The 18,086-nt window shown below is 37.2% G+C and overlaps 1 protein-coding gene across 4 annotated transcripts in view; it reads left to right on the top strand.

Moving 5' to 3' along the window:
- The window catches only part of SHLD2 (shieldin complex subunit 2), a 28,700-nt gene that overhangs the window by 8,045 nt on the left and 2,569 nt on the right, over positions 1-18,086 (top strand). For all 4 annotated transcript variants that reach the window (XR_010081340.1, XM_063406007.1, XM_063406006.1 and 1 more), the window contains 6 exons: positions 10,985-13,433; positions 13,961-14,068; positions 14,818-15,012; positions 15,897-16,031; positions 16,740-16,946; positions 17,791-18,025. Coding sequence is in view for 3 of the 4 variants with exons in the window: in XM_063406007.1 (XP_063262077.1) it covers positions 11,921-13,433; positions 13,961-14,068; positions 14,818-15,012; positions 15,897-16,031; positions 16,740-16,946; positions 17,791-18,025 (2,393 nt within the window). In the remaining variant the exon portion in view is untranslated. The remainder of the gene's footprint in view (positions 1-10,984; positions 13,434-13,960; positions 14,069-14,817; positions 15,013-15,896; positions 16,032-16,739; positions 16,947-17,790; positions 18,026-18,086) is intronic.

The raw sequence follows: 18,086 nt of genomic DNA, 5'->3' as shown, positions 1-18,086 counted from the left end.
CTTCCCATAAAAAATCTGCATGATAATTTATTCCCAACTTCTTAAAAATAGAAGGAGGACAAATACATGAAGTATTGCTTGGAACTGAGCCGATTTTACAAACTTCTAAGGTCCTTATATCTGAATGAATATAGGCCAGAAATTATGGAGCGTGGGCAGTATGTATTCTTAAGGAGAAACTCCTGGAATTTGCTTTGCTAATAAACTCATACAGTTTCTCTCCTATCAGACCTGATTTTCTTCGAGAAATATAGGAAAGTTTTGGATTATTTTCTCAAGTGATAAGTAAATACTTCTTGTCTTGAATGTTTATCCTCTCTCAGAGCATATTCAATTTACTCATTCCTAAGAACAGAAATAGTAAGGTCTAGTAGAACTGCAGTTCATTAATTTTATGTTGAAGATGATGAAAAATAGAAGTTAAGTAGGCGTTTGCAGGTTCTGTTGGATTAAAGAATCCATAGAAATTAGGGATAGAGGAATGGGCAGAAGTTTTCTTGGAATAACAAATACTATCCATGGTTTCATCCATAAACTACTTTAGTGGGTCAGTTTGGATAAAAGGAATGGTTGTCAAATATATTATATTTATATTTTGTCAGCAGATTTTATTTCAATTATTTTCATACTGTATGCTTAATATGTCTGAAATTAAGTCAGTCTCTGAGTAAGTCTTCATGCAGCAAATTGCATGATGGCAGGTGAAGAATAGGTAATATAATTTGACCTGTGGCTATATTTGGTTAGAAAATTTTCTGAAATGCCAACTAAGGTGGAATTACTCAACAAGCCAAGAAAATAAATGCTGGGGTTGGCACAAGTTCTTTGGGAATGTGCCAGTGTAGATATGATTGTGCTTTTTTGCTGAGAAGGTCAAATCAACTTGTTTAAGGTAGTGTAGTTTCTTGAACTTAGACTTGTTTTTTTCTGTTTTCCCACCCTAGGTCATAAAAGAGCATGAAATTGAGATGAGATGGAGGAAGGTGACTTTATTAGCTCTGTGACTTCGTGGGTTGCCAGTTCTAGTGGGAATCTCTTGGGGATGCAGACTCTGCAGTTGGGCTGTTCCAGCAGTGGAGCCCCAGCAGGCAGAGCCCTGACTTCTCAGGCGTGAGACTCATTCCTGCAGGGAGCTCAACCCCCTCATTGCATCAGTGCTTGTACACCAGTACTGACCCCAAAGATCAGTGGCCAGCTTTCTGCCAATAGTTCTGCTCTTGACATCTAGTTCCTGAGCTGAGAAGTCACTATTGAATTTTTAAAATAATGGAAGAGAGCTTCTCTTGAAGTATCATGAGTATTCTTATTAATGTGAAGTGTGGTAGCAAATTTCTGTCATGGAGCCTGGAACTAGACTGGAAAGCAAATGTAATGTGGAAAAGCCTAGATAACTCTTACATTGAACAGCTTCAGTCCCCACTAAACTGTATTTTGATTTATATAAGATGAGTTATTGAGAATTCGAAAGAATGGGGTTTGACCTCTTTGGGTGAAGGTTCCCCTCATCTTTCTAAAACACTAATGTTGGCTTCAAGAGTGACATTTTCTTTTTTGAAAGGTAAATGTGAGTCAAGACATTTTTTAAGGGGCTTTCATTTTTTCAATATTTATAGTCTTAAGAAGCTGGGCTCTGTTTGGAGAGGAAACTCTTCGCTTAACACCACTGTTTTATGCAGCAGTGCAGTGTTAGTGGCTTTGCAGTGCTCAGCAGTGGAGAATGCTGCTATGGACAGCTTCCTGCTCCATGTTTGCACGCTCCAAGGAAAGCTGAGATGCCCACTAAACAGTTTGTCACTTCAGAGCTGCCTGGGGGGGGAACTGCACAGAATAGCTTCCAGGATCAGAACTTTATCCATTGAACTTACCTGGATTTAAAATGTAAGTGCTTGGTTTATAAACACGGTGTTTCCCAAGTTAAAGGGATAAGCATAGGTAAAGGGACAGCTGGTTCCCATTTGGGATTGGAATTTTAACTTCCTTGAGAGCTGGTAAAGTAAAACTTACTTGTTGCCATATGGAGAAAGAAGCAACAAGTAACATCATAATGTATGAAGGAATTGAAAACTACACAGTATGATTGCACTATTCTTAATTCTTACTATGTTATCTCTTCCCTCTTCAATATTTGCCTTTCTTAGTGAGGCATGCAATTTAAGTGAACGTTGTTTTGGATGTTTTTCTTTTCAACTTCATCAAATGACATTATTGCATTTGCTCACTTTGTGAAACTTTCCATCCATACCCATCACCTAATAATTTTTCTCTCACTGTGATCAGACAGTTCAGGGTTCTACATGGTTTTTCTGTTGGCAGCTGAAGTTTGTAATATATTGTTTATAAATTGTAGTATCAAAAGGTTCCTGTTTAGAGAAATGTGTTACTATTTTGATTCTCACTTGTCTCTGAATACCTTGTAGTTACTGAATGAATACTGTCTTTGTTTTTGAAAAGATGCCTTCCATTATTTTTTAATCTTGTTTCCATCATATAAACTAAATCTCCATTTGCTGCTTTTTAGATTTGTGCTGACAAATATGATGTCTTAGTGGTTTAGTTTTATGTCTTTTATTTATCTCTAATTTTTCTTTTGCTCCAGTGTTTCATAACGTTTAACATGAGATGCTGCCATACCTCACTTAATGTTTTTTATGAGCATATGGCTCCTAAACTGACACTCATTTGGATGCTATGTTAGTTTTATTTACAAGATAAAGTTTTTATATAAAATGTAATGTTAACATAGGTACAGTTCTTGGAGTGCAATGTCAGGTAACTCAGAACATTAGCCAAGACAGAACAAACTGTGCTGCTTTTTGAATTCCTGTATCTCTGCTCTGTTGTAAAGGTTACTAATCTCTGGAGAAAGATAATGGATCACATGTTAGTGTAATAGCTTTTTGAGTTTTCTGCTTTATCTGCTAATTTTAAAATCTTTTAAAGTAAGCTCATGTAAACAGATTTCAATGTGAAATTTATTGGAAGGGAAATTAATATGTATTTACTTATTTCCTGTCATATGCTTAATACTGCAGGAGCTTTTATTTATATTCCATGTGCTCCCTCACACAAGCAGGTTAAACCTGGAATTACTCAAATCATGAGCTGGATACATAGAGTACTTAGATATCGAATGGATTGCAAATTCCTTGTGTTTCTTCACCTCTAATTTTCCTCTTTCATGTTTTTACAGATGTAAAATTCGGGGGGGGATGTAGCACTAAAGCACCACGAGTCACACAGAGCAGTACCTGTCTTTCTGTAAATGATATCCCTTGACATGGAATAAGGGTGGGTTTCAAAACAGTCTCAGAGCTACTTTAGGTCCAGACTCATTTGTGTGTTGGGCCATTAAACAGAACTCTTATTAAAAAGATAGATTTATAACATTGCCACTTCCACTTCTGCTCTATGTGAAAACTTCCTGCTAGTGTTTTTTAAAATATGCTTTGAAAACTATTGTGATTTTAACTTTGTAAGCAGCTCTCAAGGTTTTCTGGATAAAGAATATGCTAATATGCTAGGAGCCAATATTGGTCTTGTGTACATCAATCCTATTTTTCTATTCTAGTGAAAATCAGGTATAGAACTGGCACCACCTGGCAGACAGAAAAAAATTTGCATTTGCAAACAGGATTACAGTTTCAAAACACAAGGTGTTAAACTATGAGGTGACCATTTCTTTAATCTCTACTCTGTCTGCATTATATTGCAGAAAGAAGAAATGTGTAGTTTTACTTCAGATTGGAGCAGTTTCTGCATGAAGACGAATAAATAGATAAATCTCTTTAGTTTTCATCCTTAACTCTTCATACTTCAGGAGCTTTCGAAGTTATCTTAAAATTTCAGGGGTAGGACTTTGTAGTACTGCAAGTAATAAAAACATTTATAAAAGTTACTGAATCAAAGGCAGCTGAGTGAAGGTGCACATCAATAATAGCACAGTACAGATAATAACTGAGAACAAAAACAGGGAAGAAAATGATGTGCTTTGACTGAGAACAAAGGTACAAGAAGGTTTTTATCAGTGGTTATGCTGCTGTGCCCTGCTGTACACACTGTGACTAGCAACAGTAGAGGGAGACCCAGGATGACTTGTTACACCATACCTTGAGTTTTTTGATTTTGCTTGAGGTGTTTTCAGACAGCTGAATTACCATGGGAAGGGCTACAGGCCAAAGCAATGTTTCTGGCATTTAATTAACACAATTCATTCACATTTTGTTCAATTGTGATGATTTCTTTGAACTTTTTGGGGGCACAGCAGGATAGAAATTGTGATCTACAATTTTTTGAAGTATAATCAAATCAGTCAAAATATTTTTAATAAATATTCAAAGCGCATTGCTGCCCTAAAGTCTGAGAGAAAAGCTACCTCTTTGAAATAAGGAAATTTGCATCTAAAAGGCACCTTTGGCTCAGCTATGTTGATAGTTACTCAGTGTCACCTGTTCCCTGTTAAAGCTTAACCACTTTGCTGAACTAACATCCATCTAAACCATTGAAATGTAAAGGCTTATATATTAAAAAGCTAATGCTAATTTTCTTTATTTATCGCATCCTAATTTTTTTCTAGCTAAATGCCAAAATTCTTGAAAACTTTGTTTCTGTTTCCAGAAGCTTCACTCTAGTTCTTACTCACTTATAAACGAATCTGAATTTTTTGTCTTGGTTTCCTGCAGCGCCCTAGTAAATTAACAACTTTACTACTTAGCTGGAATAGCTGTGGAAGAGTGTTTGACATTGGTGCAGTTCTGCAGAGCAGTTGGTAGGTGTGTTCCTTGTGTGGCCACAACAAGGAGCAAGTGTGGGCAGTGAACCATCAGTGCTCTCTGTAGTGCTGTTCACCAGTGGACAGAGCCAGTCTGGCCCAAGTCTGAAGGTTATGTTTCCTTAAGGGAGCTTTATCTCTTAAAACATCTTAAACCTCTTGACTTACAGCTAGTAGACCAAATTCTTTTCACTTAACAGCTGAAGTGTATTTTTGGAGTGTGTGCAGAAGGGAAATATTAAAATAGTCTTGAAAATCCTTTGCCTTTCTAAGAACTGAAATTGTAGATTTGGATATAAAAGTCAGTACTGTCATGTGGTTAACATCTCTCAAGGGTTTTGTCTAAATGACAATGCTCACATCCAAAGCATGTGTTTGAACTTTTCTTTTGAGACACTGGATCTATGGAAATGTGTAAAGCCAGCTTTCATCTTCCTGAGATGTGAAAGTGCTGAGGAGATCAGCTATTGATTGGATTGGATTGGCAGCTCCTTTGAACATCACAGAAATGCACTAATGATCCCACTTAAAGGATGTGGCTGCACACTAGAGGAACAGATGAGAGGTGCACAGTGTGGCTTGTGGTGGGGAGGGAATAGATAGGTCTGGCACCATAGGTTCAGTCCTGACAAAAAGTACTTGATGCCATTTGTGTTTGCAGGAAGGTTAAATGTTTGCTCTTTTGGAGGGATTCTGTCTCAAACAGAGATGAAGTAAATGAAGTCATGATTGAGCTGTTGCTCTAAAGGTGTCTTGTGTGCCACCTGCCTTCTTGGAGCTCCTTTTGTAGCTTGCAGTTTTGAACAGCTTTGGAACGTGATTTGATCTAGTGCTGATTTGTGTGCTCCAGTGGGACTTCTTGGAGTGAGTGAGTGATTTTTTTCAGTTGACAGACAGTAAACTTGAATTGTTTAATGATTGTGACATGAGAAATGAGAAGTATCCCACTTGTCCCAAAGGCAAGAGGAAGTGCAGCTTCTGTTAGGGTCTGTTGCTAACATAACCACTTGTGGTGGAGGGTGAAAGACATTTTCCTGTCACTAGTAGATTACTTATATTGTAATAAAATAGATTACATGGTAAACTTAAAAATTACACCTTTTCAACACCCTGTCTCCCACTATACAAAAGCAAAAGGACAGTCTGTGGCTGTTGTCCAAAACAGTGACAATATCCCATTTTTGACTACGAATGTGCAGCCAGTGTCCAGGTTTTCATTATAAAACCTCATCGTTTTGAGTAAGGTTTTTGTAAAGATGAGAAAATAATATTGGTGGCTTTGTATTTTAAAGATTACTTTTTAGAATTTATTTATTTATTATTTTATTTATTTGTTTGTTTGTTTTCTGGTCCTAATAAGTCAAATCTACCAGCAGTTAATGTAATGGAAATCAGTCTATTGTGATGTTTCTTTGACCAGTTAATTTGCTTTCATCTTAGGTCCTGTTTTATCCACCTCTGTTTATCAGGTTTCAGTCCCAACATAGATTTTGGTTGGTAATGATATTTGTGGAAGATTTTGTGCAAACTAAATAGCTTTTCTAAAAAAACCCCACAATGATGCCATTCTAATGTTGTGAGGTATTTTAATATGCTGAAATACATGGAATGATATCTTTCTTGACAGAGGGTATAGCAGTTTAGTTGTTTGAATAGTTCTCAAAAAGAAGGGTTTGGGCAATGAATGTTCTTCAACAAAACGTGCATGGCACGTTTGTGTATCTTTGACCTTTTACCTTTATCTTTCTTTGCTACTCAAAAGGTCAGTGTTCTCTAGAACTTTTAACTTCTTTTGTTTGTAGCAGCCACTGGATGCTCATATCTCCTTAATTATATGTTTATGTATATTGCAAAACAAAAATCAATGAATAGCATTTACTTAAGGGGCCATCTCAAAAGGCACAGTGAGGAAAGAATTATCAAGTTAATCACAAAAGCCTCCTACCTTTACTCCAATTTTCAAACACAATGAAGACTATCTCAGTGGCTAAATTGAAAGTTTATTATCAGGGTTTCAGACTTTTGCATCATTTGGTTCCAAAAAATAATAATGGTAAAATAAAATGGCTGATGCAACTGTAGATGCCTTGATATGATCCAAGCTTGTATTTACGGAATAAATGTTTTTGTTTGAGATCCAGGGAAATATTTTCATTCTAGAGCACAGCTTTAGAAACCTGGCTTGCCTTCTACTAGTGTATTAATAGTTCAGTAATCGTTATGAAGAACAACTTGCCTCTTCTTACTCAGTATTTTGATTTAACATTTTTTACAGTGTCAGGCTATGGAACTGCTTAGAACACTGATTTCTGGTTTAAATTACTTCCCTGCTGCTGCAGGAGTATTTAGGAAGGTTTCTATTGTGATACCTAAACCATGGGTGTTCTGTTCTAAAAATCATCTCATTACTGAAAGTGCTCCAAATAAGGAAAAAAATGGATACCTTGTTTTATGGCTATGTATTGCTGAATACAGGTTTTATTTACTTTTTATTTACTTGTAAACCAGCTGTACCTGTCTTGAGTCCAAATGGTATTGTAGTCCTCTGGTGACAGCCAGTGAGAAGAACTAAATACTGAATGGATTAGTATTGCTGCTACTTAACTTCAATATTAAGTACTAATAGGAATTATTTTATGGTCAATAATAACCTGAGTACCTCATTTAGAAATAACTTTATACTAGTTACAGATACTGCTGTAGGGAAGTGCAGGCTTGTGATTTTCATTAGTTTTGATGTCAACTAGCAGGGTTCTTGCTACACCACAGGTCTGGTTGACAGCAGCCTCTGTGCTCAGTATTCCATGTGCTAACAGGGTGTTACTGTGTGAGCCAAATAACCATCCTGCATTTGTGTTTGTATAAACAGGTCAGTTATGGACAGGAATACAGCCTTTGCCTGAAGCTTTGTATTAAAATTCAGATAAAAGGGGCTTGGTGTTTGTACCAGTCACCAAACAATGGATGAGAGAAATAAGAGCTATCCTGTTCATTCCCCAGTTGCCCATGTGTACCTGAATGTTCTCCCACATCTGTGTGCCCTCGACTTCTCGCTGCTTCCCACCAACCTTGGCTAATGCAATCCACGTACATTTCCTTGAGCTGCCGTTCATGTACACGTATAATCTTCTTTTAACCCCACATGATACATCCCTCATCCTTATGTAGAGTAAGTTTGCTTCAGCTGCAAGTTTCTTACTTTGATTTCTTCTGTCAGTTTTTATTTTCCTTTGTGTTCCTCTTAATATGTGTTTGGACCAAGCTTATTGATTTAGTAGATAGGTGCTGTTGCTGGTGTATTGATTAACTTGCAGTGCCAGCAGGAGTTGTTGGCAGAAGGATCACCCTTCTTTTTCTTGCACAAGTTACAGGCAAACCTGTAGTGTGTTCATCACTTCATCTCAGAGCTGTTTCAGTTTCTAAGAGTATGAAACTGTTACTACACTGTTTGCTGTTTCTTCTTTCAAAGTTACTGTCCAGCTGCAGTACCTGGCTTTTTAAAGAGATCCTGGTGAATTTTGGAGGGAGGTTTGAGCAGCGTGGTGAAAGTGCCAGAAGAGTTTCCTGTGATGTAATCAGAATTCTGCATCAAGAAGTTTTTCTGGTTTTCCTTTCATTGGCAACTGTCTAAGTAGATTTTCTATTACACAAACACATGGGTTGAGTTGTCAGAAACAGAAAAGCCCAGCCAAACAATCCTACAGCTTGAATTGAACTGAAACTAAATACTCTGAAGATGGCTATGAATAATTCAGTTTCCTCTGTTGTAAGGTAGATGAATCAATCCTTTAATTTTTCATACTAGATGTACGAGGACTGTAAAATCAAGTATGCAAAGAAGGGAGAGTCAAGTTCACATTGTAAGTTAAAATTTGGAATTTAAGGAATATCCTACTTTATGTATTTATTACTTAACTGGGCCAGCTTTTCAGCAGGTAAAAAACAATATAATGTTTTCTTGCATATTTTAGGGATCAAGTCATTAACCACTTAGCATTTAGGATATTCATGGTCAAGCTGCAGCAAATCAAAGCAGGAAGTTGAAAGAAGACACTGTTTATCTCCTAAAACCATAGTGTTTCTAGAGGGGAAAAAACACTTTTGCATTATGTTGCCACAGTCCTTTGTTTTCTGATGCATTGCTGTCTTTTATTTCTGTAATTTTATTTGTAGCTTGAAACTTTGTCGTGTGTAACAGACATGAAGAAACTCTCACGTGGAGGTTGAATTAGTGTGGTTCACTTTCAGTGTACAGGGCTCAAGTAAAGACTTGATGAGACTGTGTGGATGTAACTTCTCAAAACAGAGATTTAGGCATGTGGCTACTGTGAATATTCAGGGATGATAGGGGCTGAAGCTGTATCACCCTCTTGAATTACCTTGGCATAATGCTTAATGATTATCATGGTGACTGAATGCTGTTAATGAGTAGAAAAATATGCAATAAAATTAATGAGTATCTCTAGGGTATTTTAGGGTACTTTAAGGTCAGGAATGTTCATCAGAACATTTCTAGAGTAACTATGGGAAGAGGATTTTTAAAGCTATTTTGAATTTTGTTCTATGTGCAGCAAATCAATTGATACCTGTTAATGACAGTTCCTTTTAAAAACCTTTAAATTTAGAATTCCTGTCTTACTGTTTAGATTAGAAGAAATACACTATGTAGCATAATATATTTCTGTATATTAAACTTCAGTTGCAGTGTCTTGCAAATGTAAAACTTGCTGATGCAGTTACTGTTTTTTAATAGATCATTGACCCGTCAATCAGACTCTGACCATTTCAGAGATAAAAAGCTTGGCTTTCATTGGCTGTTAGGAAAAGAGCAGCTTTCCACAAATTAGGAAATGGTGTAATAATTAACAGGTATAATGGATATGTGCATTCAGGTTTCAGTTGTATCTTTATGAGTTTTAGCTCCTGTTATCTTTGGTGTAGTTGGTTAACCCACTGTCTGCCCACAGATAATTTAACTACAGTATAATATGGATTTTTTTTTTTTGTGGCAGTAAAAATTGACTAAAATGATTAATAGTTTTTTTTACTCACCTTTTAAAATCTGTAGTGAATTGTTCTTTCGGACTTCTATTTATAATAAGGTGCAGAACTTCACTAACAAAACTCATGAAATGAATAATAATTCTGTTCTAAAGCAGCAAAGCAAAGGTTCTTTAAACAGTCTTGCATACATTGCATACATTGCAAACATTCATTAAATAACATAAAGATTCAATTCCTTTGGTGTGATCATGGAATCATAGAACAGCTCAGGTTGGAAAGGTTCTTAAAAATCATCAAGTTCCAAACCCCCTGCCAGGGGCACATTTCACTAGACCAGGTTGTTCAGGGCCCCATCCAGCCTGGGTTTGAATGGACTGGCCCTGCAAAATGTGAATCAGGAAAGCAAATCCTGAGTTTAGAGAAGTGACAGAACTGGAAAGTTAAGGAAAACTTTCTGAATTTTTGTGTAACTTATAAACATTTAAGCATATCAAAAAGCAAAAGAGACGTGATACTTAAAATGAGGGGCTGATAAATTACTATAAAACTGGACATTTACCAAGTTCATTTGAACTGATAGTAACATTTTCTATTTGTCACAGATCTGTTACTGAGCTTTTTACATCATGTATGTTAGGTAGCCTTTTATCTACAACACTTATTAGCATCACTTCTTTAGGGATTCAGCCTCTCTATCACTTTGCTTTGTCTTTCCCTTACCTGATCCACTACTTTAGTGTTGACTGTAAATTCTGTTCTTCTGGTTATTTGTATATTACCATTCCTTATATAACTCAAAGCTTTCACAGCTTTGGGTTTTGTCCTTTAAATGTTACATTTCCTGTGACTAAATTTAAATGTACAGCTGCAGAAGTTTGGACACTCCAGTGTTTTAAGCGGTATTTATTTTGTTATGAGCATAAAAGTGAGCAATACCAGGCACTGGGTGTTGTAGCTTCTTTGTATTTTGCCTTATCTAATATTAGTGATGGTATATTCCTTTTCCAGTGACAGCAATGATATACCACAGATCACTATTCCGGGATGTTTATGGCTTTTCCGTGTTACAGCGAGCCTTAGGAATGTGCAGATTTATCGACCCCTAGCGGGGTTGTTAGGAAAATGATTGCTAATTTAATTAATGCTAAATGAAAATTTTGCATATTTTTCAATGCTTCATTTGTTTTAATGTTCTTTTCCTTCTATTTACAGCTGGATTACCTCTCTGATTTTTTCTACATCTGCAGAATTGCCTATTAAAGCAATTTCTATTAGGAACAGCACTCCCAAAACAAGAGGCTGTAATCAGTATTTTAATGAACAGTTATAACTGTTTTTGCACATTTAAAAACTATAATTATACAGAAGAAATTTTAAAAAACAAAAGGTCTTCTTTTTGTGTGCTGTGTAAGTGGGCTTGCTTTTAATTAGCTAGAAAAGCTAGTAATTTCTTGAGTAGTTTGATACTACATAAATGAATTAAAGTAAATAAAATTGCCTGCTCAAGCTTTACTGCCCTCTTAATGGTTATTAAATAATCGTAATTTATTTATCAGTAGTAACCTGAAACAGTAGTTTCAGGCTAAAACAGCATCTAAGATATTGCATTTCTAGCTAACTTTAATTTTAAATAGCTCTAGTGTTTTATTCATTTAGTTGAAACTGTAATTTTCGGAGAGATGAAACGATCTCCTAACCATGCTGTGAAGATTTCTTACATTTGTTTCAGATGAGTTAAAATCAAGTACTGAATAGTGAAATCACATTTGACTGTTTAACTAGCAAAAATAAATGAAGACAAATGGATCAATAATTAATTTAACTTCACTATAATGTGTTTCCATGTGCCAGAATCAGAATCTAAGTGTTGCTGTAAATTTATTTTTCTATGCAAGTTTGACACAAATAAATGTTAAATGTTTCTAAAGGAAATTCCCCTTTTTAGACTTTTTATGTCTATTTTTATAGGGTTTAAGTAGTCAAGTAATGTTTTTCCCAGTTAAACTATGAAATACTCCCATGAATTTCAAGTGGTTTTAAAATTGTAACGAAAAAGTAAAATCTTTTCTTTTGCATCTGCTAGTATTTATTATTGTGCTTATTGCATAAACCACGTTATTTCAAATCAAACTTACACAGCAGTCAAAAATGCCCAAAAGACCTCAAATCCATATTTTTGTGGGAGCACCCAGTATTCCAAGGCCAGTGGAGGGGTCAGAGCCGCGTGGTTCAGGCGCTGCTGCTGCGAAGTGGAGAGAGCTGCGCTGTTGGTGTGACGCACACGGGTTTGTTTCTGGGAAGGTCCCTGCTGCTGCTGCCCCCTCAGGGCCCCAGGCAGAAAGCTCCACACTCACAGGAGTGAGTGTCCCTACGGGTGGGGACAGCGCTCAGCAGGGCAGCTTCATGGCAAAAGAAGGAAAAGATGGGACATCTCCTGCCCCTGTGGCACTAACTTGTACCAGCAGATCTGAAAAGAGCACAGGTTCAGCTTGCTCTGATTGTCGAGTATCCAAAGATAGAGACACCCCTGCAGATGTAAATCAGGCTGCAGATCAACTCCTGCCCCAGAGCTGTGCAGAATCAGCTGCACAAGAGAAAGCACCATGTGCCTGCTGCCCAGACCTTGCTGAGAGAAAAGCCAGTCCTTCAGAAGTGAACAGCGCTGACATTTCTGCTCTGGCAGCCAGCACTGAGCAGGTCAGCATCCACCTGCGGTCTGTGGGGCTTCAGGCAGCTCACAGAAGTGAGCATCACCAACATCTCAGTCAATACATGGATATGGTTTTCCAGAAAAGCCTGGAGTCCAAACCAAAAGAACCAAGGGACTGTGCAGACTTTGCAGTGTCAGCAGACACTGAATTTCGTATTGTAGTGACTTCAAGTCAGGTGGCTGTTTCTGCACAGAATGAGGTGCAGGAAAGAGCTGTAAAGCTGTCAGAAATAGAAGCAGGCAAAAAAGCTGAAGAACTGCAGTATGATCACTTCCAATGTGATTCTGGTGTTGGAACGTGTACTACTAATGTGACTGAAAATGAATATAAGGAGGAGCATACAAGTTCTCTTGAACTTTTCAGTTCTGAGGATGATGGGGAAAATGTTTGGATTAAAGCTACAAAACAGGAAGAAAGTGCTCAGGAAAATGCAGAAAAGTTTCAAGAACTTAATGTTCCTGCTGAGCAATTTGTAAATGAGATCCATATTGAGCCTTTGAACTCTGGAATACTGTGCTCTCAAGGGAACTGTTCTCACAAGAACTCTTCTAAAAGACCCCGCAGGTACGAAGACTCCTTTCATCTTTTTCACTCAGCAGTTAAAAGACATCTAAAAACCAAGAGAGCGAAACTGAATTCTTCTCCACCTGGTTCTGAGGTGAGGGTGGATCCAGACAGGATGACAGAGTTCAAGAAACTCCAGAAGAATCTATCACTACTCAAGAATTGCTGCAGCAAAAATCAGAAGTACAATATTTTGGTCACAGTTGTACATCCTTGTCATATCAAAGAAATACAGATGAAGACTAAACCAAAATCTTCATGTAAAGTTCCTGTAGCAACAATTGTTGTTACTGACCAGTCAGAAATTGAGAGAAAGGTGGTGCTGTGGCGTGGTGCTGCATTTTGGTCCCTCACTGTGTTTCCTGGGGATATCATACTGCTTACAGGTGAGAGATCTTTTATTTGCTTCTTTAAAATAAGGATATTTAAAATGCCCGTTAAAGTAGGAGAATGTAACAAGTAATTTGGAACTGTGGCTCAGCATTTTTGAATTGCTTTCATACATCACTTAGATCATTTGAATTCTCAGTCATCCTGCCGGTGGAACATTGGCTATTCCCTGGAAGTTTGCCCTCAGACACAGCCATGGAGAGTCAGGGCTATTCTGTAAAGTGTCAGAGTTTTAAAATAGTTGTTCCTGAAAAGTACAAGTGCTGCTATAAACCAGACCTAAGCAGTGTCTGCCAGGAGGCTAATGAACTTAAGAATTACATCCAGCTAATGAGAAAATTTTATTAACTCATTGTGAATGGTGTTGGTAGATTAAAGAAAATAATCACTGTGTTTCCAAGTGATCTCTTTCAAAGCCTGTGCCTTACACCTCTGTATGTAAGATAGTTATATAGTCAAGAAAAAGATGATATACTTCAGTATTGTCGGTGCATGAGTTGATAAGGTTGCTTTTTTCTTGCAGATATAATAATGTATGAGAATCACTGGTGTGGAGAGGTCATGCTTCAGTCTACATTTACCAGTCAGTTACTGAATCTGGGGAGCTGCTCAGCTCTCAGTCATGAAGAATGTAAGATTGTTGTGCATAAATTGCCGTGAAAATCACAGTAAAAGAGCTATTTCAAGTACTCCATTTTGTTGGCAGTGCCTCACACCTGGGATAAAATGGAAATGTGTGCAACTGAGAGGTACAAAACACAATGGAAAAGTATGACAGGAACACCTGAGCACAAGGTGGGGACATGACATCAGACAGGCATGTGGAGTGCCTGTCTGTGGTGGCTACCACTCTGAACTCTAAAAAAATAGTTTAGGAAAGAGCAGTTATCCCAGGACCTGGCTGTATGATGTCTGAGATTTCATGAGGATTAAATTTTTTGCAAAATGGAGTAAGTAGATCCATTCAGGGAAAGAGATTAATTGCAGGCCATGGAGGGTTGGAGACTGAGGGGAAAATACTGTGGAAGTATCACTGTAGTTCTTCGTGTCTTTGTGAGGTCCACTGTTGTGATGCCAGCTCTTTAAGGCAGACTTTGAGGTCAATCATCAAGAAAGCTTTCTTCTTACCAAGCTATGATACAAGATTTTTTTGGTGTATTTTAAAGTATTGCACTTAGCTTCACTTGATCTGCCTCCTCTTGGTAGTACCCTGAAGTACAGATTAATTTCAGATCAAGTGTTATATATCTCAGGAATTTCTTACCTTAAAATTATTCTTAAACTGTTTTGATTTTGTCAGTGTGAACATTTTCCAGGTCATAAGTTTTAGATTTGTAAGCATAAAAACCAGTATGTGCCTTTGCCTTTTTTCCATGTAAGCTTATCCTCTGGTGGATGGTGGTGCTCTCCATGGCTTATTGGCATACATATCATCAGAATTTCCACACTTCAGAGACATTCCACAGAGACAAGTTCAGACACTGGATGATGTTCAGTATGTGCAGCTAGATCAGCTCCAGCCAAATACTTTGGTGCACTCAATCCTGAAAATCATCAATATTTCTGTGTTAACAGGTGAGTTCATGCACTGGACTTCAACTTCTGCAATAGGTGGAACTTAAATAGTAATTTTGCTAGGCAAAATGTTTCTCACTGCTTGACTTCAAGCTTTGCACAAAATTTTAACCAAGTTGCACCATCATCTTGAATTAGTAAGATACAAATTTCTACCCACATTGTCAATATCATGTTTATTAGTTTTAAATGCAGAATTCTGAAGATAAAAATATTCATAATTTGTTTTAGTATGTAAATCTTGGAACTAGATACTAGTTAGATATTTCATCCAAGTGTTCCCGTTCAAAAGTTATTTATGAAAAATGCTGTAGTTTTAGTGTGGAACTGAAGCAAACATTCAGTGTCCTGGATAAGAGTGGTGTAGAGGTGTTAATTGTTGCAATTTCTGTGTACTGTTACTAATAGTTTTAGTGTGCCTTGTACATGACTGTAGTTTTCTTTTATGTGAAAACTTCCAGAGAAATGTTTCTTCCACTGTATTCTACAGAAGTTATGGAAAGTTCCAATTACAACAATTGCTGAGATATTGAGTACAATTTCTTTCTACTGAATGCAAGTCAAGATTTCAGAAGCTGAAAGATGCTCAGATAGGGAGGATATGCTTCAAAGGGAGTTGTCCAGTTACTGAGTACTTAGATGGATAAAAGTAAATTAATATGCTTTATGCATGCCCTCGAACTAGATTCCTGTTGCAGAAGAAATCCGATTATTTTCTGTCCAGAAGAAATTGTAGGTGTATTCTTATTTGCTTTTAATTGTAGTATAAAATGTGATAACACCATGATTTCACCATCATACTGAGGCGCATGGGGTGCTTATACACACATTGTGTGCTTATATGCTTTTTACTGTAGAAGTAATGTAATTTCAGTTCTTTTCAGAATCTGTGTACAGCTACAGAGGTGGCAACCAAAGGAAAATTATTCTAACAGTAGAACAGAACAGAGACCAACACTATAGGATGGTTCTGTGGGGAGCAGGGGCTGCCTGGTGCCCCCAGCTTCAGAGGAAAAAAGGTAAGGTCCTTGTACCTATTGGTGTAAAAGGATTTTTGTGATGCTGTTAGTGCCTTTTAAACGTTCAGCTGGTAACATTCCTCATTCAACCTTTACATACTTCCCTTGGGGGGATAACACATTTTATGCTAATTCTAACATGCCTCCTCTGTTTAGAAGCAGTGCCATCAGCAGCAGAATTTGAATGCACTTTAAAAGACTGAGAAGGCATTTAAAAACTAGAATCTATATACAAGATGCACTTATTTGCATAGTGCCTGTTTATGTAACTGTAAAAATCCATGAGTGTTAACTGTGTTACCAGTTTTGCTGGGTCTTCCTTATCATTGCCTGGTTTAGCATGAATTGCTGGGTTTTTTCTACTTTTTTCATTTTCTGCTTTCCACCTTACTCGTGTCAGGCTTTATATCCTGATTGTCTTCAGATCAAGTCCTGCTGTAACTAAATAAAAACATCTCTTGCAAGAATGACATACACTGTTTCAGCAGTGACTACTACCAAATTTTGATTTATTCCTAGTCTTGTTCTTTTAAGATAAGTTAAACTAAGTTTGTTTAATTGATAATTGTGGAGATAGAAGATTAAAAACCAGGGATGTATTAAAAAAATGTAAGTTGATTGTTTCTCAACCTTGTAAGTACCTTGGCTTCCTGTAAATTAACCATGGTATAGAAAGTAAACTCATCTGTTTGCTTTTTTGTTCTGTAGACCACATATGGGACTTCAAATACCTGTTGGTCCAGCGTAGTTCTGTCTCAGGTGACTTGGAACTGCACACAACTCCGTGGTCATCCTGTGAGTGCTTGTTTGATGATGACAAAAGGGCAGTAGAATTTAAAGAAAAGTTTCAGAGAAGTCAAACGTCCCTCATGGAACTGACAAAGCTCTCGGCACACCTGGAAGAAAAATGCTCAGGTGAATGTTCTCCATAGCTCTGTAATGTCTGCTGTGCCCTGCATAAGTAGACAAAATAGATGCTCTGTTGATGAATAAGATTCTTTTTTTAAGGTAGCCTGGTTCTGAATTTATTCTGGAGGTTGTTGCTCTGTACTTGGCCAAACTGAGTGCAGCCTTCATCCCATGAGCCCAGGGGGGAGAGAGGTGTGGTGTGTGGTGATGCAAAGACAGCTTGGGAACACAGAGGGAAATGCTGACTTTGGTAGTCCACACCAACCAGTCCAGTCATTATGTGACTAATCACTGAAAGTTTATAAATGTTTTTCAAAAACTGGAACTCTCTAAAGCAAAATAGCTACTGCTGTTGAAAACTTCTTACAAAAGGACAAAGAAGACATTTTATATAGTCATACTCTCCCAGATAAACCTGGAAGATTGCTATGGTTGGTGTTAAATTCTAGCAAGTGATTAAAGTTGTTCTTGCAGCATTTAAGTCTAGTTTACATATAAGCAGTGAAAAGCTAAGTTGTTTAAGCTATGCTTTTCAGTGTCTTTGAAACAGTGGGAAGAAAAGCACTTGGAAATTCTTTACACATTTTTGATCTCTTATTCAGGCACCTTCTATAGTGGCATCTACTGATACAGTACCTGAAAATGTAGTACTTTTGTACATTTTAAAATAATATTAAACCACCAGGATTTTTCACTGAATAAAATATCTCTAAAAACTTGAGCATGTCTTAGCAAAGGGGAAAAAACTGAGAAAGTTTTGATAGCAATTTTGGTTTTGAATCAGCTGTAGCCATTGATTTTGCTTTCAGTTCTAAATAAAACTTAATTCAGATTTGAATTGTTTTTGTAGGAGTGATTCAAGTGAGAGCCCATATCTTGGAACTGAAGTTTACCATTTCCACTGGTCAGTACCAGCAGCTCATCTTCTCTGCTGACACTTCCCTGGAATGTGTTTTGGCTTCTCTGCCTATGCTGACGTATTCAGGTTGTGCCAAATGTGGTTTGGAGCTACAGGCAGACGAGAACATGATCTACAAGCAATGTATTAGATGTTTGCCATACAGCCAAGTAAAAACATTCTACAGGTAAACAAAACAGAGCTAAAGTACTGTGTACTATTAGGGAGGTAAACTGTCTCCATTTTGA

Source organism: Prinia subflava, chromosome 9, assembly GCF_021018805.1.
Source record: "Prinia subflava isolate CZ2003 ecotype Zambia chromosome 9, Cam_Psub_1.2, whole genome shotgun sequence".
NCBI lineage: Eukaryota > Metazoa > Chordata > Aves > Passeriformes > Cisticolidae > Prinia > Prinia subflava.
This window is presented reverse-complemented; position numbering and strand designations above follow the sequence as displayed.